The sequence below is a fragment of the Eptesicus fuscus genome, chromosome 9 (assembly GCF_027574615.1).
Source record: "Eptesicus fuscus isolate TK198812 chromosome 9, DD_ASM_mEF_20220401, whole genome shotgun sequence".
NCBI classification, from domain to species: domain Eukaryota; kingdom Metazoa; phylum Chordata; class Mammalia; order Chiroptera; family Vespertilionidae; genus Eptesicus; species Eptesicus fuscus.
Window position 1 is genome coordinate 8,473,243 of NC_072481.1, and position 23,152 is coordinate 8,496,394.

At 54.6% G+C, this 23,152-nt stretch overlaps 1 protein-coding gene across 11 annotated transcripts in view; it reads left to right on the top strand.

Moving 5' to 3' along the window:
• Window positions 1-23,152, top strand: part of FHAD1 (forkhead associated phosphopeptide binding domain 1) — a 103,553-nt gene that overhangs the window by 58,160 nt on the left and 22,241 nt on the right. For 8 of the 11 annotated variants that reach the window (XM_028155570.2, XM_054721214.1, XM_054721216.1 and 5 more), the window contains 12 exons: window positions 1,757-1,827; window positions 3,425-3,577; window positions 6,499-6,606; window positions 6,842-6,949; window positions 7,984-8,088; window positions 11,080-11,187; window positions 13,969-14,142; window positions 15,409-15,634; window positions 17,205-17,289; window positions 18,251-18,357; window positions 19,269-19,464; window positions 20,635-20,767. In XM_028155570.2, the coding sequence (XP_028011371.2) occupies window positions 1,757-1,827; window positions 3,425-3,577; window positions 6,499-6,606; window positions 6,842-6,949; window positions 7,984-8,088; window positions 11,080-11,187; window positions 13,969-14,142; window positions 15,409-15,634; window positions 17,205-17,289; window positions 18,251-18,357; window positions 19,269-19,464; window positions 20,635-20,767 (1,574 nt within the window). Of the gene's footprint in view, window positions 1-1,756; window positions 1,828-3,424; window positions 3,578-6,498; window positions 6,607-6,841; window positions 6,950-7,983; window positions 8,089-11,079; window positions 11,188-13,968; window positions 14,143-15,408; window positions 15,635-17,204; window positions 17,290-18,250; window positions 18,358-19,268; window positions 19,465-20,634; window positions 20,768-21,297; window positions 21,588-23,152 lie in introns of those variants that run through there. The other 3 variants (XM_054721215.1, XM_054721219.1, XM_054721223.1) reach the window with 2 other exon arrangements.

A 23,152-nucleotide genomic window follows, 5' to 3' on the forward strand; every position in this document is an offset into this window, starting at 1 on the left:
AACCGGAAATATAAGAAAGAATTGCTCCTTCTCCCACAGAGAGAAATCTCGTTTTGATCACTGTTCATCGTTGAATCTAGAAACATGATCACTCACCCTGTCTTCCCTGCAACCTCCTTGACTCCCTCCTGTCCCTAACCCTCCCTGGGTCCTACCCAGGATTGGACCCTTCCCCTTGGGTCCCTGGGTCGCAGGTTGCAGCTGAGCACAATCCCAGCCCCACCCCAATTTAGCCACCGAAAATCCAGGACACCACCCAGGCCACCTCGCCTCCGTGCCATCTTGGTCTCCTCCCAGTACACCTCTCTCCACACACGCTTCCCATGAATTAACCCAGCTCTTTACTCTGGAGCCTCCACTCTCTTTTAAAAGAGAAAGACAGACTTGGGTCTGAATTCTGATCCCACCGCTTACCAGACCGGTAGCCTAACCTTGCTGAGCTTCTGTGTCTCACCTATCAATTCAAACACATTTCCTTGCTGGGTTGCTCATAATGATGAGAACATATGTGTAAATTCCTGGCTCGGTGCCTGGCACACAGTAGGTGCTTAATACCTGATAGCTATTACATTATTCTCACTCTTCCCTGATGGAAGTTCTCAGAAAGTTCCATTGATGGAGATCAGGGTCCCCGCACGAGCGTGTTCAGTTCCACATCCCCCTTCCTCCCTGTACCCACCATTTCTCCCTTCCTCCCACCTTCCCCACCGTGTTCTTCCCTGTGTCCCCTCCGCTCTCCCCCCAGAGAGCTGTGCGCGCGCAGTCCTGAATTGGGACCTCTGTCTTTGGCGCTTTCAGCCTTTCTTTCTTTCTCTCCTTCTCTTTACCATCAAGCATGCTCTTCAAGGTGGTAATTTTTCGCTGGAACCCCCTGCTTCTTTAGCTGCCTTTCCGCTACCCGCACTCCTGTCTCACTGATGACCTTGAAGAAGTGTGGCACACCCTCTGTCTTCACGGCCCACATCCTGCTCTGTCTTTGCCTCTTTGCTTTGCCCCTGCTGAGTAACCGCCATGGAGCCCTCCTGCCCTGGCCGGCCCGCCACCCTTCCCCGGCCCGCGGCCTCTCTGGCCCACCCAACACGCTCGGTTCTCTATCTCAAAACCCTCTCACCCTGGACCCTCCCGGGCCTGGCACACCTGCCTGTCTCCTGATGGTCTTGGTTGGTTCTGAGCAGCCCCTTCCTCCAATCCTGTCCCTCCCAGGTGTTTCCTCCAGTGCATCCATTGGTCCTCCTCTCCCACCTCCTTTCTCACGGAGAAACTCCCCGCTCCGCATGCTTCATCAGCCACTCCAGGCAGAGAGGGCCAGATGGGGCCCCTGGCCGGGGCCATGCCCACCAGGAGGCCCATGAAGACCCTGGATGAGCTGGGCTGGTCTTGCCAACTGAGCATGCCCAGCTCTCTGCCGACCACCTCTCCTTAGGGTCCTCCCAGCACCGTGTCCTCCTTCGGGCTTTGGACCTTGTCCCTCGGGCTGAACCGTCAGCTCACGGCTTGGCGCACGGTGGGTACTTAGTCAGTAGGTGTTCTGTTGACGGGTTTTCCTCTGCCGCCTCCAGAAAGAACTTGGCTTTGAGCCCGTCCCAGCTGATGAACCATCTTAGAAGCACGAGTTTGGGTGGCGGCTCACGTCTTCTTGATGGGAGGGCAGTGCTGCCCTCGCCCACCTGCCGGCAAGCTCTGCCGAGAGGCTGTTTGGAAAGCACAGGAAGTGAACTGAGTAGATACTTACCTTCTTCTCGCTTCTCTTTTCAAGGGTTGTCTTTGTATCTGAAGCATCTTCTGGAACATTATAAAAAAGTCACGATCCGGACCCAGGAACTTCAGGTAACCTTCCAGCTTCTGGAAAGTTCAGGCCAGCGCCTCCTCGGCGTTCACGCAGCGCTGTGCATGTTAACCCTGTTTACCTGTTAGCGGGTCAGTCCACACCCTCCAACAGGTGAAACCGTAGCTCCATCTGCACGTGAAGGGATTCAGGCAGGCTGGCTGGGATGGCCCAGGACGGCAAGGGCAGGGTGCTTGTCTCCCTCTGTCAAAACCCGGGGAGGCCTCGAAGCCCTCAGATCTTGAAAATTGTGTTTATCAAATGCAGTGGAAGAGGTACAGCTGGCCAGCGTCCCGGCAGCAGGATTACCAAAAGTGACATAATGTCCACATGTCCGAGGCAACGTGATCCTCAGGGATTGTATCGCCCTCACGGTCATTGCCATAATAACGCCGTGTAATAAACACCCACACAACGTGAGAGGCATTCCACAGTCACTGCCCCCTGCCTGCAGGCTGCCGCCAGGTACCCGCTGACCCTCATGGGCTTGCTCACCGTCTGTGCTGGCCTGCCCTCGGTCGGTCCAGGCTGGCCTCAGCCGCAGCGGCTCTGTTTTGCTCAGTGTGTCCTCGCTCCTCCAGCAGGCCGGCCCGCGCATGCTCTCACGGTTGGCAGAGGCAAGAGAGAAGCAGGACCAGACATGGAGTGCTTCGCAGTCATTCTCTGTTCGTGTTGTGACTGTTCTATCCCATTGGCCAAAGCAAGTCACATGGCTGAGTTCAGTGTCACTGGGCAGGACAGGGGTGGACACTGACAGCCACGTAGCCAAAGACACAGGAGGGTGGAGTGTTGGGACCACCACTGTGGTCAGTCACGGGCACCATCTAGTCCAGGGGTCAGCAAACTTTTTCAGTCAAGGGCCAGACGGTAAATAGAGCTTTGCAGATGGCTTTGCACGTCACACAGTCTGTCACACCTGTTCGACTCTACTGCTGTAGAGCAGAGACACCACAGAAAACACGTCAATGCATGAGCATGATGGGCATGGCCCTCTTCCAATAAAACTTTATTTACAAAAGCAGGTGGTAGACCACATTAGGCCTGCAGACAGCAGTTCGTCAACCCCCGATCTAGTCCATTCTCCTTATTTTACAGATGTGGACATCGAAGTCCAGAGGCCAGGTTCTGTTTCAGCATTACACAGTTAGTTTGTGGAAGAATCAAGACAAAAGTTCAGGCCCTCTGGCCCTAGCTCCCTGCTTTTTCTTACATCCAGCAAATAATAATTAATGACCCTGGCTACCATTTACTCTGTGCCTACTATGTGCTTAAAGATTTCCATCACTACCTCTAGTTAATCCTTAAAACACTATTATTGACCTCATCTTCTACATGAAGAAGCATCTAGAAAAAGCTAGAGCTAAGATTCTATCTAGATTCGGAGTCTGGGCTCCTAACCACTGTACTCTACTGCTTTCCTGCCAGTAACCAGGTTAAGCATATATTTTCCTTGTGTTTAAGAAAGTTTCACATAAAGCTTTGTCCCTCCCCACAAAGGTAAACAACTTATAAAAACAAACAAACAAAACAACCATGGAAAAGACGCCTGCCCTTAGTCCTGTCCCCCATCAGCTTCAGTGTCCTTTCCTCTCATTTCAGATCAAGGTCAGTAGTTCTCAGGAAACTCAGAAGTCTTTGCTGGAAGAGAAACTACGGGAGCATCTGGCAGAGAAGGAGAAGCTGAGCAAAGAGAGGCAACAGCAAGAGGAGAAGCTGAGGGCCAGAGTCAAGTGGCTGATGGAAGAGAAGGCGGTAAGGTCCCTGTCATTTTTTTTTTTTTCTACTGAAAACGGAAGCAATGGCCTTTTCTGTGACAAATTAAGAGCGTGTCCTTAGATGGAGAACTCTCAGCAAGTCCTCGTTTGGTGTTCCGGAACTAAATTACTCAAAGGAGTGAATGATGTTGGAGGAGTTCACATGGAGCTTGAATTCTGAAACTCAGAGCAAAACCACCTTGAAAAGGAAAGGTTACTGAAATTTCTAGAACTGGTAGCTCATCTGTTTAAATGCTGCAGCTGATTTTACCATCGGAGCTGTCTCCGCAGGTCCTGGGTGGTTCTAAGTGTTTGAGACCAGCATCGTGTTCTCTCAGTCTTCTGCTTTCTCTTTGTACACACTGATTTCAGTCTTTGCTCTTCCCTTACACTTACCAGGGAAAACGAACGGCCAAAATAGCTGCTCACGTTTCTAGAAACCAAGCCAAGTACGAGAGGACACTTTACAGGGGCACCTCTCAAGCTCCAAGGTGCCTGAGGGTCACCTGGGGGTCTTGTTAAAGCGCAGGTCCTGACTCAGCAGGTCCGGGGTGCGGCCGGGCACCTGCATTTCTAACAAGGTCCGCAGACCACACGTCCAGCAGCAGCTTCAGAGGAAGGTTTTCCCACGGCTGCCTGATGAGAACCGCCTGGACACTGGTTAAAGCTACAGGTCCTGGGCCCCACCCCAGACCCACTGAACTAGAATCCCTGGAGAAGGCCAGGAGATGGCACTTCAGGAGCCCAGCCTCGTCTCTTTTTGATATTTAGGGACCACCTCGATTTTAACCACCTCGTGGCCATCATCTTGGATCAGTGGCTGGGGACTTCGGCTGCCCTTTTGTCATTCAGATTAAAAAACACGAATGCTCTGCCCCTCTCCCCGACCCCCGGTTCTGATCTAACCGGGGTGAGGGTGTGGCTCCTGCACTAGCGTTTGTCAGCGCTCCAGGTGGTTCTACCACAGCCCGCCCCTCCTCCCGGACCCCCCGACAGCAGCACCAGATCCCCTGGGCCCCAGCCCTTTTCTTCCCCTGGAGGACTGCCCTGCCACTGCCTCCGTCTTTCACGCACCAGAGCTCCGTGACCTCCGGCTTAGTCTGGTCTCTGTCACACGCCCCCCTCTCTAGAACCCTCCAAGAGGCAGAGACCTCTGCCTGTTTCATTTCATCCTCCAGTTCGTGCCGTCTCCTCCTCCTCTCTCTTCTTCTCTTTCTCTGTCCGTCTGCCTTTTGTGAAATAAAAGATTGAAGGAGGAGAACCATCTGCCCAACATCACACCTGATCCACTTTGAGGCAATATTAGCGATAGACTTAAACCAAGGTGGACCATTTTGAAGGACAATTAGATATGCAAAAGGCCAGTGTCCGTCAATAGAGAGGAAGCTAAAACCAGAAAAAGGCAAGTCTCCAGCACCTTCCACCACTTCCTCCCTCCTCCTGATCAACTCTGCCCTTTCCAAATGGCTGCTTTTCCTTTTCCTTTGGGGTTCGCTCTTTCCCTGTGGGTGCACGGCTGGCCCCCACCACGTTCCACCCGCTGCACCAGCCTGGGCCTCCCAGACGCCCACTCATAACATCGACCCTGACAGAGGCAGGGGTTCAAGGGCCGGCTTCAACCCCCTTTTAAACAAAACCAATGTCAGGGCCCACCACCCCCTGCAGAGGGGAAGCAGCCAGGTGCCCACCAGACAAACAGACACTGTTCCAGGCCCTTGCTGTCCCATCCAGGGTCATCGCTCCCAGACACTTAGTGTTGACAGCTTGACCCCAGGCACTCATCAGAAAGTGTTGTCTCAGCCCTAGCCGGTTTGACTCAGTGGATAGAGCGTCGGCTTTCGGACTGAAGGGTCCCAGGTTCGATTCCAGTCAAGGGCATATACCTTGGTTGCAGGGACATCCCCAGTGGGGGGTGTGCAAGAGGCAGCTGATCGATGTTTCTCTCTCATCGATGTTTCTAACTCTCTATCCCTCTCCCTTCCTCTCTGTAAAAAATCAATAAAATATATATATATTTTTTAAAAGTGCTGTCTCAGACTTCAGTACCAGGCACCCCAATTTTAAGTGCATCTTTTTCATGCCGCATGACACGGGTCGGTATGTCAGAATTTACTCATTAAACTTCTCATGGACCCTGGCTTGTCTGGGGGCTCTGTTTCAATGGTAAGAAATTTTAGGTTCCTTCACCGAGCTACCATTCTTTTGTGTTATCATCTGTTCACAACCCTCACCTGATTTCTGCACGCACTAATGGCTTAGATCCGGGTTGGCGAGCTTTCTCCACAAAAAGCCAAATGGCATAGACTTTGAGTTTTGCAGGTCATGCGGTCTCTGCCGAGGCTGCTTAGCTCTATCGTTGTACTGTGAAGGCAGTCATAGGCAATCCACAATGAGCAAGGAGGTGTTCCAATAAAACTTTATTTACAAAAAGCAGGCAGAGGGCCAGATCTGGCCCATAGACCATAGTTTGCTAACCATGGTTTAGAACGCAGGCTCTAGAGTCAAATGGACCAGCGTTTGAATCCCTGCTCATGTGGTTAACTAGTAAACCAGGCAGATTCCTTCATCTCGCTTTCCTCGTTCCTCCTCTGCAAAGCAGAGATGACAGGAGAAATGACCTTTTAATGAATGGCTATCATGTTCCCAGCGTTTCATGTTTATCATCTCATCGCTCCTCACATCCACCCAATGCAGGAAGCACCATTGCTATCCCCACTGTACAGATAGGGAAACTGAGGCTTCTGTAGCTTCTCACTTGCCCAAGGTCACACACCCAGGAGGGATGGACCTGGGGCTGGGATCTGAGCTGCCAGTCAGAGCCCCAGGTTCTACCGCTTGCTGACCGATGCAGGGCCTGGCACAGAGTCAGATTCCTGCCATAGTAACCAGGGCTGTTAAACAACGGTCATTGACTTTCAGGCTTTGGAGGAAAGAATTACTGAAGAGAAAAACAGAGCGAAAGAAGCATTAGAGGAAGAACAGAGGAAAGTCCAGGAGCTGGAGGATCGCTTAAGCCACCAGAGGAAGGTATACAGCTCGGGGAGACAGAGTCTGTCTGGGCCCCAATCCAGGCCACGCAACGAGCAAGGGCTGGCCCGGGGCCCTGACCGGGGCCTTCGACTCCAGTCCCGGGCTCTCCGCGGCCATCGCCTCCCGTGCGGTGCTGTGCGTTGTGGAGCACTAACCGACGCAGCGCCCGGCACCGAGTCCAGATCCCTGCCATGGTAACCAGGTCTATTAAACAGCGCTCATTGGCTTTCAGGCTTTGGAGGAGAGCTTTATGCAAGAGAAAAGCAGAGTGAAGGAAGCACTGGAGGAAGAACAGAGGAGAGTCTACGAGCTGGAGAATCGCTTAACCCGCCAGAAGGAGGTAGGCAGCTCGGGGGGACAGTCAGCTGCAGCCCTGACCCCACTCGAGGGTCATGGAAGTACGCTCAGAGCCACAGATGATGGTGGGCGGAGTGGGGTGCAGCTCTCCCAGAGTAAGTGGTCCTCAGGAGGGCTCAGCTACTTTGGGAAGAGGCCTGGGGGACTCTAGGAGAGAACCATAGAGTCGTAGCCTCAACAACCAGTTGGAAAGTTGTAAACAGCATAAAATACAGGCCCCCCCACCACCACCACCCCATTGCCCTAGCCGGTTTGGCTCAGTGGATAGAGCATCAGCCTACAGACTGAAAGGTCCCAAGTTCGATTCCGGTCAAGGGCATGTACCTTGGTTGTGGGCACATCCCCAGTGGGGGGTGTGCAGGAGGCAGCTGATCAATGTTTCTCTCTCATCAATGTTTCTAACTCTCTATCCCTCTCCCTTCCTCTCTGTAAAATATGAATAAAATATATTTTTTTAAAATAAAATAAATAAAATGAAATACAGCCCCAGGTAGAGCTTGGAGAGAAGTTGGGACTGGGACATGGGCGTCTTCTAAGTGGAGATTGGGACCCAGAGCACAGGGCTGGAGCCGTCACGGAGCTCTGGGACTTCGGGGCTGGGCGGATCCTTCAACGTCACCCAGCCTCCCTCTCCCGCCACCAGGGAACCTCCCAGCCCAGGGCAGCCCACCAGGACCGGCAAGTTCCATTATTAACGGGATTCTCCTCCTTATCGGGAGGCTGCCTGCACCGAAGTAATTCAGGCCTGGCCCCCTGCTCTCCTGCCGCCTCCCGAGGCCTGCATGCAGGTGGCTCTTTCCTCCCACAAACTGCGTGGCCCTGGGGCTCGCACCGACTTCCTGTTCCTCGGTTTCCTCATCCAGGAAATGGGGGCTAACTTCTCTGACAGGGTTGCTGCGTGAGTGGGAGGTCTGGGCGCGGGCCCTGGCCTATAGACCACCCCAGCCCTTAGCTGGCGTCACTCTCAGCAGCATCAGAGCGAGTGTCCTCGGCACATCACTGGTCACCGCTTTGCAGGTTCTGGAGAGCAGCGTGGCCCATGAGAGGAAAGTGAAGGAGGCCTTCGAGGCCGAAAGGAGGCGCGTGCAGGACCTGGAGAACCACCTCATCCAGCAGAAGGAGGTACGGGGAGCGGGTGGCAGTGGCGGCGGCCACGGCCGTGGGAGGAGCCCGAAGCCAGGCGCCAGGCCGTGTCTCTGTGCCCGCTAGCGTGTGGTGGGCACCTGGGCAGATGCGGGCAGCGCCAGTCCAAGTGGCCAATATCACCTCACCCAGCTTCACAGCTGCATGGCCTGGGCAGATCACTTAACCGCCTGTGCCTCAGTTTCCTCGTCGGTAAAACAGGAGTGGTGACAGGCCTGCCTCACAGGTTCCGTGAGTTGATCGATATCAAGTACTTGGAACCGCACGTCACACACAGGTGACTGCCCAGGGAAGAGAGAGGATCTCCAGGGGATGACCCCGGGGTGGAGTCGGGGTCAGGCCCTCAGCCAGCTCCCCCTCCTCATCACCGAAAGGCATTTATGATGCAATCCAGCAGGGATGCCGGAGGAATGCACTCCCCCCCGGCTGCGCCCCACCCCCAGTAAGGAGAGACACAGACTCGCAGTCAGATGGACGAGAGAGGAACATAAGGAGCTCACGTGGTGGTCACAGCAATGACCGGGGCTCAGTGCCTTCTGGAGTGGATGGGAAGGAGAGGGAGGTCTGGGGGAGTGAGGGGGATGCCTGAACTCCAGGCCCAGCAGAGCTGGGGACACCCACACCCCGCCTCCCCCACCAGTCCCCACAAAAGACAGGGCACAAGAGCCCACTCTAAGGTGAGGGGCAACCAACCACCGAAACATGCACAGGATGGCTCCACAGGTGGGTAGAGAGTGGCCTGCAGCCGGGAGGGCCTCTCTGGGGAGGTGACCTGGAGGAGAGAGGGAGCATCTGGGGGAAGAGAATGTCACTGGATAAAGCGGCCAAGTGCAAAGGACAGGGGCCTGAGTTAGCCCGGGGGCAGGGACAGGGACATAAAGAACGGAATTGAGGCTGGAGCAAAACGGAAGCCAAATTAGGGCAGGGGAAGGAAGCGGAAGACAGAGTGTGTGCCAGGTGAGCCGGCGGGGGGGGCGGGGGGGGAGGGAGGGGAGCGTGGTGGGCTGAAAGTGTCATTTCTGGGTCCAATCCCAGCCCTGCCCTACATGCTGTGCGACCCTGGGCAAGCCCTTGCCCTCTCTGTGACCTGTCTGTGATGTGGGTGTCATGGCAGAACCACCCAGAGGTTTGTTGTGAGGAGTCAGTCAGTGCATTCATTGTGAAGCACCTGCCAGGTGAGGGCAGAGTCTAGGAGGGGTAGGGAGGATGGTGTGCCCAGCAGAGGGGAGAAGGGAGGGGGTGGAGGGTGGGGAGTGGGGGTGGGGGGGGAGGGAAGGGGGCCGTCAAGCCTTAAAGACCTTGGCAGCAGGACTGTGCCAGTCCACGCAGGGAAGTGAGATCAGAGCCCTGGTGGGTGAGGGAGCACCACCCGAGCAGGCCTTTTAAGGGGTCGAACCCAGACTCTGGTCGGCGGCTGGCCCCTGAGCTGCCTTATGCAGATGGGCCAGGGGTGGGTCTTGAAGCTCGGGCTCCTGCTGGGCAGGTGGCAAGCTCTGTGCCCGCTTAAGTGTGGCCATAGACGCATGTCTCCTGCTGCCAGGTAGGGTGGGGTTTGAATCAGGACAGGTGAGCAGGGTCCAGAGGCCAGTGTCAGAGTGGGGAGGGCGGGGCACTGGCATCCGAGCTTGAGCCACCGCTTCCTGGCGTGTGACGTGGGCACATGACTTGTCCTCTTCCCGCCTCACTTGCAGCCTCCGTGTCCTCACCTGTAAAATGGGGATAACTGGGCAGATGCTGCCCGGGGGGTGCAGATTAGATGCACTAATACTTCAGCGCACGGAGCAGGGCACCACAGTGCAAGCACTTAAAGATGCCGGTTATCACCATTATTATTTGCACCTGGAATGGCCAGGCAGCACCTAATAAAGGAAGGGAAGGAGCCCTCCGGACACGGACTCGTACAACAGGAAGGACGTAGCGTGGCAGGGTGGGGGCTGGATCTTCGGAGGCAGCCTTGACAGTAGGAAAATGCCAAGCCCGGCAGGGAGGTGAGGCGGGGCCCTGGTGGGCCCGGGAGGCCCGAGCACGGGGCAGGGCGTTGGACGGGGCCACTGAAGCTGCTGGAACAGCGGGGAAGCTGGTCTTTTCTCCAGAGCCACGCATCCCAGCGTCTCACCCCGCCCCGCCCCCCTCTCCCGCCAGCATAGCATCCCCTATAACAATTTCCAGTAGCTTTGTTTTCTTTTTGCTAAATATTGCATGTTCACTAAAGAAAATTTAGAAGATAAAGACTAGTGAAAAGAAGAATATGTAAATTGCCATCATCCCAACTCCCCCCAAATTACCATCTTTACATCTTGGCACATACCTCTCCAGTCTTTTGTCTGTGCTTCTATGTATATATTTTACATATTTTTCTTGCGAACTTTCTATGTTTATGGGGGCAAAAGTTCCACCAGCCAGAACTGGAGTTCTCCAGCCTCGCTCTGGCTGTGTACCTCCCGGGGCGTGTGTGGCTGAGGCTGGGCTCCGACCTCGTCCCCATCACCAGGCCTGGCCGGGTACATGTTCCCCGTGCCAGACAGCCCTGGACATCAATTTTTGGACCCAAGCCTTTGTAGGCTGCGTACAGACCACCAGGCGCCAGGCCTGCTGGTACGGGGGGTGTCTGCCCGGCTCTGTCCCTCATGCCCCACCTCCCAAGAAGCCGTGTACTTCCAAAGAAGGCCACATTGGGACCAGCGCATGTCAGCTTACTCAGTGGCTCAGTGCCAAATGCCTAGAGCTGAACACTCACCAGCACGTCACTTCCCGAACGCCAGCCCCAAATTCCTGAATGACAAAGAGCTCTCCCTCTGATGCGCATGACTAACCAAGACGTGACTTCCAGGTTCTCCTCTCTCTCCAGTGGGCGTCCTGATCCTGCCGCTCTTGCTCCCAAACCCTGACTCACTGGTTTCAACAATTACAAATCCATTTCCCTCTCTTCCTCGTGCGCACGCCCTCAGACCACTTGCCCTTGACTTCCAGATCTCAGAGAGCAGCATCGCCCACGAGAAACAGAAAGCGAGGGAGGCCGTCGAGAAGGAAAAGCGGAGGGTGCAAGACCTGGAGAACCGCCTGACCAAGCAGAAAGAGGTACGAGCCCCAGCGAGGAGAGACGCGGAGGAGCAGGCATGGTTAAGAGCAGGCGCGGGAGGCAGGTGGTCGGTCCCACCTCTGCCGCTCTCTGGCCGTGGGACATTAGGCAAGTTGCTCACCATCTCTGTGCGTTGGTTTCCGCACTTAATGAAACACAGGTGATACCCAAAGATCAGCCTCCTGGAGCTGTGAGGCTCGATTGTTAACGTGCACACAAAACACACACAACAGTCCCTGGCACTCCGCGAATGCTGGGTGTGTTGCCCGCTTTTATCATTATTACTGTGAGCTCACAGCTGGGAAGCAGAGGGGCAGGATCCAAACCCAGGACCATCTGACGCCAGAGCCCTTCATCGTCACTCCGCCTCTCTCTGCTGGCCGTGGGCGCCGTGTGGCTCTGCCGCCTGGGGTCAGAGAGGGGGGCAGGGTATGGACGCCTGACCTTCTCATCACCGTGATGTCGTTTCTCCACCAGAACTTCTCATGATTGTCATCATCGCCTTCATGCCAAGCCCCATGTATGAGTGTCACGGGGAGTCACAGGCGCAGTAGCTGTGGAAGTTGGCACGTGGCCCTGCCCTGGGCACCTCCACGCTGTGGGATGTAGCTCACTCTTCCTGGTCCCAACAGTACAAGGGACACACACACACACACACACACACACTCACACACACACACACACAACACACACTCACACTCACACAATGGCCAACATCTCAGTGGTCAGAGCAAGCAATAAACACACAGCCTGACAATAGAGGTTTAATTGTAAACAACACTTGAGTTACTTAAATACAGGTAAATACAAATTCAGAAGGTTTTCAAGGCCAGATGGAACTAAAGGTCTATTCACATCAGTCCTGGATGATTTTCTCCCAAGGAAGGTTCCCAAACGTCAGCCTGGGTAGAGTCACCGGGCAGTTTATTCCAGGTGCCCCGGAGCTGCGGACTCACTGTCGGGAGGTGCGGGAGGGTGGGCCCGGGAACCTGCGTGTTTAGCAGGCAGTCCAGGGGTGCTGCTCAAGGGGGACGAGAGTCAGGAACCGCATCTGGGTTGCATGGCGGTCCTGGGCGCTTCTAAGAGCGTGTCCCGAGGAGGCCGACCAGAGCTGGGGGAGTGACGCAAGGCTTGCCCGCTTCCCTCCGGAGGGCTCCTGCGAGCAGGCGCGATGCCGCGGGCTCAGGGAGAGCCCAGGAAAGCAGCCTGGATTCCCCAAACGACTTAACACGGGCTCTTCCAGAAAATGCTTTACTTCGGGGTAGGAGAAAAGGAGAAATGAACAGTTTTAAGTAAATTACTCAGGGCATAAAAATGTATGTGTATCATGAAATCAATATGGGCCACGATTTTTATTCTAACAGTTACAGTGAATAGGGAAGCCCAGTTGTGCAATTCACAGATGAAAATGGAGCGATTGCTCCTGAAATTGGGACCATTCTTGGTATTCGGCCCAGAGAGAACGCCTCCTGAGGCTCATCCCACAGAGAACTCTGTAATGTAACCAACAGTGTCCTCAGCACCTTAGGACAGTGGTCGGCAAACTGCGGCTCACGAGCCACATGCGGCTCGAGAGCCGCGGTTTGCCGCTCTGTTGACTAATGAGTTTGCCGACCACTGCCTTAGGACATCGATGACATCAGAGGGCGGGGCCTCCTGACAACCCTCAGGCAGGCTGGTGGTGTCACACCAGACAAGGAGAAACGGAGCTCCGCCCCAGCAACTCCCCACTTACCAGCAAAGGTCAAGGAATTACAAGGTCAAAGACACACTCAGAATTGCTTACCCACGTGCTGTTCGAGCTGTATACGCGAAGAGCAATTGAGAGATGGATTTCATCTGCATGGGCAAAAATAGGGTTTCTGTAGAAGAAAGAGGTGACAGTGGAGAAGGAAAATGAATGGGGATCCGTGGGGACAGTGAGCGCTGGGCTCCTGTCCTGCGTCAGCTGCCGAGTAGTCGGCAAGGAGCACAGATGCCGGCCAGCGTGTCCCGCCGCTTCCTGGCCCGTCAGAGACCCATCTCAGTTTGTGTGGGTGACAGGCTGCTCTGGGGGATGCCTGCCAGGGTCCCCAGGAAGCATCTCCTCGGGCCAGATCCACACATTGTCCAAACTGGGATTCCTCTCTGTACCTTCCCCTCAATTTTGTTACAAACCGAAAACTGTTCTAACAAAAAAAACACGAAGTCAAATAAAGAAATGAAGTCCACAGCAAGGTGCCTGCCACAGAGCCTGCAGGGCACACGGTGAGGAGGGACTCAGAACCGGCTAGAACTTCCACAGTCAACGAACGGAGGAAGGACGGGACACACAAGGCCGTGGCAAGACTGGGCCCCGACGGGGAGGGGAGGCCAATCCCGTGCCAGAGCCTCTGAGGAACGTGGCGCATCCTGGAGGCAGGTCCTGTGACGAGGGCCGAAGGAACTCGGCACGTTTATCCTGGAAAACAGAGTTAGAGCGAGACATGACAGCCTTCCTCAAGTATTGAAAGGGCTTCTCATAAAAGAGAAATAAAACGTACTCAGTGAGCTCCAGGTGACAGACCTGGGCTCAGAGACCGGAAATCCCAGGGAGGCAAATGTCAGCTGAATGTAAGAGGGAGCTCTGTACTAATTGGAACCTTCCAGGGAAAGCATGGACTTTGGACTTCAAAAGAACCGAGGGAACAGTGACAGGACAGAGTTCACCTCCCTCTGAACGCCGGGGCAGGAGGGAGGGGGGAGGCGGGTGAATATTCATTCCTGGATTTCTGTTGACTTGATGTTTGTTGCTTGTCTAGGAAATGGATGTGAAAGTGCAAAAGGAAGATGTTCTAAATAATAAATTAAATGAGGCGCTGGCCATGGTAGAAGAGAGTCAGAGAACAAAGGCGTCCGAGAGTCTGAAAGCAGAGAGCCTGGCCATGAAATTAAATGAGGCGTTAGCTGAACTGGAAACCGCCAAGACAAAGATGGTAAGAGACAGACTTCTCCTCTCGGGGCAAGAGCACAGCGCCGTGAGCACGCGGGGTTCAGAAGTGGGGCAAGGGCGGGGGGCGGGGGGGGCAGGGAGGATAGTGCTCGGCCTCCACGCTGCCGCTGTCGAGGCTCTGGGTCAGACAGGCCTTCCCCAGGGGACCCTCCTGTGACTGTAGGATGCCCACCAGACGCCAGCAGCTCCCTCCCCACAGCTGGGACGACCAGAACTGTCCTCAGACTTTGCCAAATGTATGTGAGTTTCTCAGGCAGAGCATTAAACACAGGGGGAGGAAATGGAGCCTGGAGGCCAACAAGTAGCGGGGTGTAGGGAGCAGGAGAACGAGGTCATCAGAGAGAAGAACAGGCTCATCCGAGGAGCAGGATGGGTGGGGGTGAGGACAAGGCTCTGGGATAGACGCGCCGAGAAGAGCCCTAGGAAGGAGAAGGCGGTCATGGCAAAGGGTCTGACTCACCATTTGGGGACCATTGGTGGTTTTTGGTTTTTAGGAAATACAAAGTCATCCACTTTTCCTTTTTCTTTTTCTTTTTTTTTTAAGTGTTTTTATTGATTTCAGAGAGAGGAAGGGAGAGAGAAATAGAAACATCAATGATGAGAGAGAATCATTGATTGGCTGCCTCCTGCACTTCCCCTATGAGGAATTGAGCCTACAATCAGGGCATGTGCCCTGACCAAAAATTGAACCGTGACCTCCTGGTTCAGAGGTCAACACTCAACCACTGAGCCACATCGGCCGGGCCATCCACTTTTTTCTTATAAAATCATTCATTGATTAATTCAATGAGTCTTTACTGAGCATGTGGGTGATCCCATGCTGTGGCAGGGATCTAGGCACTGATGGCGCTGGGTGTGTTGGTAAAGTTAAAAAGATCAGTACCTGCTGTCATGGAGCTTACATGCTGGGGGGAGTGAGAAGCAAAGACACGGGATAATTCGGATGGTGTTAAGTGCCTCAGAGGAAACAAAACAGGATGATGGAATAGAAAGTGCCTCAGGTTGCTCCTCTGGTTAGGCAATCAGAGAGGGCCTCCCTGAGGAGGTGGCATTGGTGACCTGAAACTTGGGAAGGAATCAGCCATGCAAGGAGCCAGGGAAGCAGTGTACCACGCAGAGGGAACAACACACATGCAAAGGCCCTGAGGTGGGACCAAGCTCAGTGGCTGTGGATGCAAAGGGGACGTGTTACTGTTGTTATTGTCAGAGCAGCCGCCCGGGGTCGCATTAACCATTCCTGTTTCCCCAGATCATGATGGAGGGGCGGATACAGCTGCAACAGCAGACCATCAAGGCCCTCCACGAAGAACAAGAATCACAGAAACGGGGGTTTGAAGAAGAAGTCGTGGAGTACAAGGAGCAGATCAAACAGCACTCCCTGACGATAGTGAGTCTAGAAAAAAGACTCAAGAAAGTGACCGAGCATCACAAGAAAATAGAAGAAGAGATCTCAACTTTGAAGGACAATGACCTGGGTAGGTCCCGAGAGACCCTGAGAACCCTTCGTGTCGGGGCAGATTCCGATTGCCCTGTGGGTCCCAAGAGGCTGATGGGTAAGAAACGGGCTTCTGCTCATTGAGAAGCTCGCTCATTCCCTGGCGCCCCTTTCGTTCTTGTGACAGAACACGGTTAGGGGCCCTCGAGGCCCAGGGGCGACAGAAGTGACAGCCTAGAGGAGTTGGCCAGCCTCTGTGCCCGGCCAGTCAGCCAGGGAGCGCAGGCTGCCGGGCCGTTGGGGCTGTCGGCGCGGCACGGCAGGCACCGTCTTTCCTACGTGGAACTCCCCCAGGCAGGCGCCTTCCGAAGGCTTCCCTCGGCCGTTGTCACGTGTGACTTGGTCTAATGCACTTTCGTAGCCAGTCAGGGTCTGTTTCTTAAAAGCTAAACCCCAAAGAGGCTGAAACGGAACACGGAGTGCTGAGCATGTATCTGCCCTAAATGACAGGACACCAGCTGCTTGGAGAGGTTCTCTCGCTACTCTCAACGTCAGGGTCATCAACGTCACTTCTCGGAGAAGAGTTCTGGAAACAAAGGCCTCAGGCCAGGGTTTCTCAGCCGCAGCGCCATGGACATTTGGGGCCAGATAATTCTTTGGGGCGGGGGTCGTCCTGGGCACTGTGGGGTGTTGAGCAGCATCCCTGGCCTCTACCCACCAGCTGCCAGTACCACCGCCCACCCCAGTGTGACACCGAAAAGGTCTCCGGACATCGACAGGTGTCGCCCAGGGGAGCACATCACCCCTGGCTGAGGATCATGGTCCTGGTCCCAAGCCGGTTGACGAGCTGTCAGGGCTCACCTCATGCATTCGTTCACTCAACACACCTCATGGAGCATCTGTTAGGTTTCAGGTTCATTCTAGGCACCGAGGGGTCAGTGATGGGCAAGCTGACAGGGTCCCTGCCGTTAACCAAAACACTGCCCTGACAGGTGACCCAAGACGAGCAGGGCACCATGGCCAGGGCCTGGAGTGGGACTCAGTTTCCCAGGCCAGGTCCAGGTCAGAGGGAGGATGCTTAAGCTGGGACCTGAAGGGTGACAGCTTGGTCACCCCACACTTAGACCATAAAGCACTGAACTGTTGAATGAATGAATGAATGAATGAATGAGAGTGAGCACGTGACTGAGTGGTGAGGGTGGAAGCCGAAGGCAGTGGGCCGGGGAGTAAGTGGAAGATGTAGTAAGGACACGACTCTTGTCTGAGTGCAGAGGAGGAAGTAGGGCGGGCGGTGTGACCCAGTGGTTAGGGCTCCACCTCTCACCAGCTTGCTGAGTGGGCACAGGTTCCGTCACTCCTGTGACAACTTCATCGTTTGTACGGAGCTAATGAGTTAATGATCTGTGCCTTAGAGAGCAGCTGGAAGGATTTCATGAGCTCAGGGGGGGTGGGGGAGTCCTCAGCCTGTGACACAGAACTCATGGTGGGTCCCGTTAGGAGGAGAGTGTGTAAGTGGGGGAAGATGCGGGTGCGTTGATGGGTTACTCCGCGTCGGGGAAAGAAGGCCCGGGTTGCAGGACTGTAATGATGTGCGCATGTCCCTGCTTCAGCCCAGGAGAAGGGAACGCAGCAGGACCGTCCCCCGGGGCCCCCGCTGGAGAGCCGCACCAAAGACGCAGTGTGTGACCACATGATGTGAGTACCCAGAGGCCGTGTCCGCGCCAGAGCACCCGCCCTGGCGTGCACGCCAGCAATGACAAACCCACCAAACTCCCACTTCTGGCCACGTTGTCGGAATCTGAAAAAAGGAGTGGAGTCTGGGGTCTTCTTGTTGTTATTTGAATTTCTTGATTCTTTTAGCAAGTCAGGATGATGTCATGGAAAAGCCTGGGTGGATCTGTGTTCAAATCCCAACTCAACCCTCTCCAGCTGTGTGACGCCGGACCTCAGCTTCCTCATCTGTGAAACGAGGAGGCTCAGGCCCGGCGCACAGAAGTCGCTCGGGAAATGCTGGCTAACAGGTGGTGGGCAGGTGGTCGCGGCAAGCCGAGAGCGGAGGTTGCCAGCAGTGGAGACCACTTGGTGGAGAGGTCCTAGAGGGGGTTCAAAGTTCAGAGGTTGGACTAAATGACTTTGAAGATCCCTCCCAACCCCAAAGCTATATTTCAGCCTCAGACGGAACCCAACCAGGGCCCTTTCTTCTATCTCGATGTATTTCTCTCCCCTTTTTTTTTTTAATATATTTTTTATTGATTTCAGAGAAAGGAAGGAAGAGGGAGAGAGAGATAGAAACATCAGTGATGAGAGAGAATCACTAATCAGCTGCCTCCTGCACGCCCCCCACTGGGGATCGAGCCCACAACCCAAGCATGTGCCCTTGACTGGAATCGAACCCTGACCTCCTGGTTCATAGGTCAACGCTCACCCACTGAGCCACACCAGCTGGACGCGATGTATTTATCTTCAATGATGTACATAAACATGAATTTTGTTTTGAGAATTTGTAAAGCCCCTGCTTATCCCGTTGCTGGGACCAGTACCCCATGGACCATCATTGATGGAGCATCACTTGGCATTTGTGCTTGGTCCTTTCCAGGCACTTGAGACACCACGGAGACGGGGCTGACCCGGCTCTGCCTGTTTTTGTGAATTGCAGAGAGGACTTACTGACTGCTCAGAAGGAAATCCTGTCTCAGCAGGAGGTCATCATGAACTTAAGGAAAAACCTTACGGAAGCCCACGGCCGAATGTCAGATTTGAGAGGTTCGTATGCTTGCCTGGGTCCCTTGACTTCCCGGCCCGCTTTGAGGAAGGAAAGAAATGGGGCTGAAGAGTTGGACAGCATGGCATTGAAGCCCTGCTCGATCTGCTTTCCTGGGCGGTCACAGCACTTGTAGCGGGATCAGCAAAAGCTGTGTCCCGACTATGGCCCTGACTCCCTATCAAGGGGCCACGGGTCACTCCCCAGAGGGCGCTGGACCTCTGCGATGAGGCGCAACTCTCCTTTTCGGGGAGAATTTCCTGTCACCACTGAGAATTTTCCCCCAGGATCAAAGGCTCCCTCCTGGGCAGGGCAACCTGCACAAGCCCTAACCCTCACCAGCTTTGGGACCCAGGGCCAGGTCATTCCTTCTAGGGTCCCCTTCCTCAGATATGAAATCAACCTGCAGTACACCTGCTTCCCGGGCTGATGTGCACATCGGGGCCACCTAGAGTGGGTGAAATACTCAGGTCTTAGGGTTGCCCAGCTGAGGGTGAGGGAGCTAGCTGCGTGCTCATCTCCACCTGTCATTGGCTGGAGGCTGTTGCACCTGAGCGGAGCAGATTCCAGAGGCCTGAGAACACCCTTAGACACAGAGCTGCAGAAGCAGGCAGGGGGAAGTGGACCGATGCCCCAAAGGCCATAGGTACATGGCTGGGGGCGGCGGGGACAGAGAGCACCCGCGGGGTAACACTAGGCTAAGGCAGGAGCACACGGTCCTCATAGAGCCAGCGCTCACGTGAGTTGTTTGCTCAGACGCCAGCAGACCGCCTGGCTGTTGCTGAAGCCCCCAGAGAATTCCTGGAGGACGGGCCCTCCTCGTGGCTCTCAAACCCTGGCCGAGGACCCTGCTGTGGCCCTAGGGGAGACCCCAGGCAGGACACCCCCTCACCAGCTTTCATGTCGCTGCCAGGGGAGCTTAATGAGAAGCAGAAGGTGGAACTGGAGAGGAACGCGGCCCTGGTCCAACAGCAAAACAGAGAGCTGGGTGCGCTCAAGGAAAAGATGGCCCAGGTGACCAGTCTGGTGGAGAAGAAGGACCGGGAGCTGGAGGTCCTCAAGGAGGCACTCAGGTGTGTGAGAAGGTCTGCACGGCGTGCAGAGCCCAGGTACAGCTGGGTGCCCCGGGAACCTTGCACAGAGAGGGGGTCAGTAAGTGCCGAGTGAGGAGTGGGATGGATGCATGGATGGGTGGATGGATGGATGGATGGATGGATGGATGGACAAAGAATGAATGAAGGGATGAATGAATGGCGTGTTTCATTGCTTCACAGCCTTATCAGGTAGAACAGGCCTTTACTAAGCCCAATATTCCAGATGACAGGTCTCAGCTTAAATGCCACTTCCTCCAGGAAGTCCTTTGTCACTCACCCTCCCCAAATATAGACAAGGGCTCCTTCTCTGCCTGAGCCCCTCAGCCCCTCACTTCACCTAACCTAACTTCTCAGTCAGGCTGTGTTTAATTGCCCATTCAATGGTCTGCCTTCCCCCTGAGGACAGACCTTGCCTGGCATTGCCTCCCAGCATTCGCGCAGTGCCTAGCACTGAAGGAACTCAATAAACATTTGTTAAACAAATGTATAGACTGGGGGTGTCAGAGATCAGCTCAAAATAAGTATTAAATATCCCCGTCCCATGGATTTGTCTAAAAAGTGCATGTGACTTTGCATTTTCATCCATAGTTTGTCCAAATTTTGACATAAAAATAATGTTTTCCCCAAGAAAGTGTGAGTAAAACCGATGTCTTGTGTAGACCCTGTAGCTTCTTATGCCACCGGGCTCGTGGCCAAAGCAGAGTCACACAGTGGTTAAAAGAACAGGCTCCAGACCCGTGCACTCCGGGTTCAAAGCCAGGCATGTCCACTTACAGGCTCCGTGACCACGGGCAAATTGCTGTGTGTCTCTGTTCCTGCCTGTCAGATGGGGCCAGGAGAGTCCCCGATTCATGGGATGAGACCTGGAAGGGCTTACCCATAAGAAAGCAGGAAATAGCATGAAACAATAAATACTCCCATTCGTGGCACAGCAGGTGTCCCGCAGACCCAGGTGGGAAGCAAGGGCAGCTGGGTGCCCACCGCCCTGGCCACTCCCCTGCAGGTCCCCTGAGACTAAACTCTCTAGCGATCTGTGGGCAGGAGACTTGAAGGCTGGGAGACTTCAGTTACCTGTAAAAATGGAGCTCCTTTTCCTGTCCTGTGGGGGCAGCGGTGGGGGGGGGGGGGGGGACTCGTGGCTCCCCGAACCTTGTGCAGCCCCGTGACGCATCGCCTCTGCCCCAGAGCCTGCCAAGAGAAACGCAGGCCCCAGCCGCCCAAGGAGAAGCCCCCGAAGCCCAGGAGCGCGGCCCAGATGTGTGACATCTCGGTGCAGATGGAGCCCATCCTCACCGACACTTTCGTGAGCAGCCAGGAGGTGAGTGCCCGCCCCGTCCTGGCACCCAGAAGGACAGGCTGAGGAAGGAGGAGCCCCGTGGTGGCTTTCCTGGCTCTGGAAAACATTCTCATTCTAAGTTCCCAAAACAGCACGTGCTTCTGTGCCAGGTACGTGCTTCTGTGCCAGGTATGTGCTTCTGTGCCAGGTGCAAGTTAAACATTAGGAGTCCTGCCCCTCCAATGCCGTCAGCAGAGGTGCCAGCAGCCCCTGCACATCCTTATACAGCGTGACTGGGCAGTGGGTGGAGACCAGGCTCGGGTCTGGTCTGCCTGGGTCCTCTTCTCAGAAACTGTGACCTCAGGAGGTCACTGAGCCAATCCCCTCTTCCAGAAAGTGGGAGAAATGACACTCACGAATCACCTCGTGGGGCTGTTGAGAAATACATTTTATTTATAAACTCAACACACACAAACCTATACATATAGGGGTTGGCAAAAGTAGGCTCACAGTTGTTCGTGTGGAAAATAATACAATAATCTATAATAATAAAAGCATAATATGCTAATTAGACCAGACAGCCGAACGACCTTCTGGACATCCTTCCGGACAACCGGACGAAGCCGGGGCTGCGAGGGCCGAGGCAAGCTGCCACGGCTGTGAGGGCCGAGGCAAGCCGCTGCAGCTGCAAGGGCCCAGCCCCCTGTATGAATTTCGTGCATCGGGCCTTTAGTTAATAAATTATAATACAAGAATAAACTGTCTCATGTACTCACAACTGTAAACCTACTTTGCGTCCCACCCTGTACATATATTTATTTTTTAGCTTCTTTTTTTTAATTTTTTTACTTTTCTTTATTGATTAAGGTATTACAGATGTGTCCTTACCTCCCCTTTCTTCCCCTCCCCATCCATGTTTTTATTTAAGAGATTTTTTTTTGTGAGTGAAATAATGGTATCAAGCCATATATATTCCACAAATTGGTTTTCCCCACACATAGCTATTCAATGGGCATCTTTTCAGGTAAGATCCACCTCACACTTTTAAATGGCTGCATAGAATCCACTGTGTCCCTTTTGTCCAAGCAGCGCCCTGTTGATGGAGATTTAAGTGGCTTCTGCGTTCCCACATTACTATAGTTAATACTGTATCCTGCCCTAGCCAGTTTGCTCAGTGGATAGCGCGTCAGCCTGCGGACCAAAGGGTCCCGGGTTCGATTCCAGTCAATGGCAGGTACCTTAGTTGCAGGCTCCTCCCTGACCCGGGTCCTGGTCGGGGCGTGTACAGGAGGCAACCAATCCATGTGTCTCTCTCACATGGATGTTTCTCTCTGTCTTTCCCTCTCTCTGCCACTCTCTCTAAAAATCAGTGGGAAAATATCCTTGGGTGAGGATTAACAACAACAACAAAAATACTGTATCTAAATTGCTGGGTCCAGAGGACATCCTGAATTGCGCTCGATAGGGCCACATCCCAAAGAGCAGCGACATTCATGCTCCGTGGCTCTCCCCTGGCGACTTCGCTCGGGTCCCCGCCCAGAAACCTCCGTGGGCCTGAAGTCCCAGCCTCGCAGCACCAGGGAGTGCGCGTGAGAACAGCCTTAGTCACGCCGCCCTCGGAGGTGGCACTCACGTTCCGCCCCGGGGCTGGGGCTGTGATGCTCCCACTGTCCGTGGCCGCCTGATGTGGGTCCAGTGCTCCCTGCAGGCCCCCGGGTTCCTGGAGGCCCCGGATGTGACTCCCTGCTTGGCTTTATGAAGCCAGAGAGCAGGGCGCTTCAGTCACGGGCTTTGGATTCTCACTTGGAAACGGGGCCAAATGTGTCAGCTTGCCTTCCTGCTTCCTCACAGATGCCTCCCTCCTGCCAAGCAGCAGTGAGCCAGGGCCGCACACAGCTCACACGGAAGGGCTCGGCGGCCCAGCGGCTGTCCTTGGCACCGACCGCTGTCCAGGGCCCTTGAAAAGCGTCTCCTTGTCGCTCAGGGTGGCCTTGAGCTGGGGCTGCAGCGGGTCCATGGGCTGAGCTCCGAGGGGCAGAGAGCAGGTCTCACTCCTGCTGGAACCCCAGGCTCTTAGTGCAAGACCTGGCCCATATGCATTCACTCTTTCAACAACTATTGAGCGCCCGCTGTATGCCAGGTCCTGTGCTGGGGGCAGAGGAGGACGCACGGGGTTTCTGCCCACACGGGACCCGTGCTTGTTGGGATGGATTGTTATTAGTTTCCCTTATGGGGTGGGATTGGCAGCGCAAGATAAAAGGGAAAAAGCATTTGTTCCTCCTCAGAACGGTTTCCGCCCTCCGGCCACTTCCTGCTTTCTAAGCCGGAGTGGGTCAGAGGGCTGAAGAGTCGTATGAGAAAGAATCTCCATCTTCTCTAAATAAACGAGTTCCCAGGGGGCCGTGAGTTGGGGTCACGCCGGGCTCG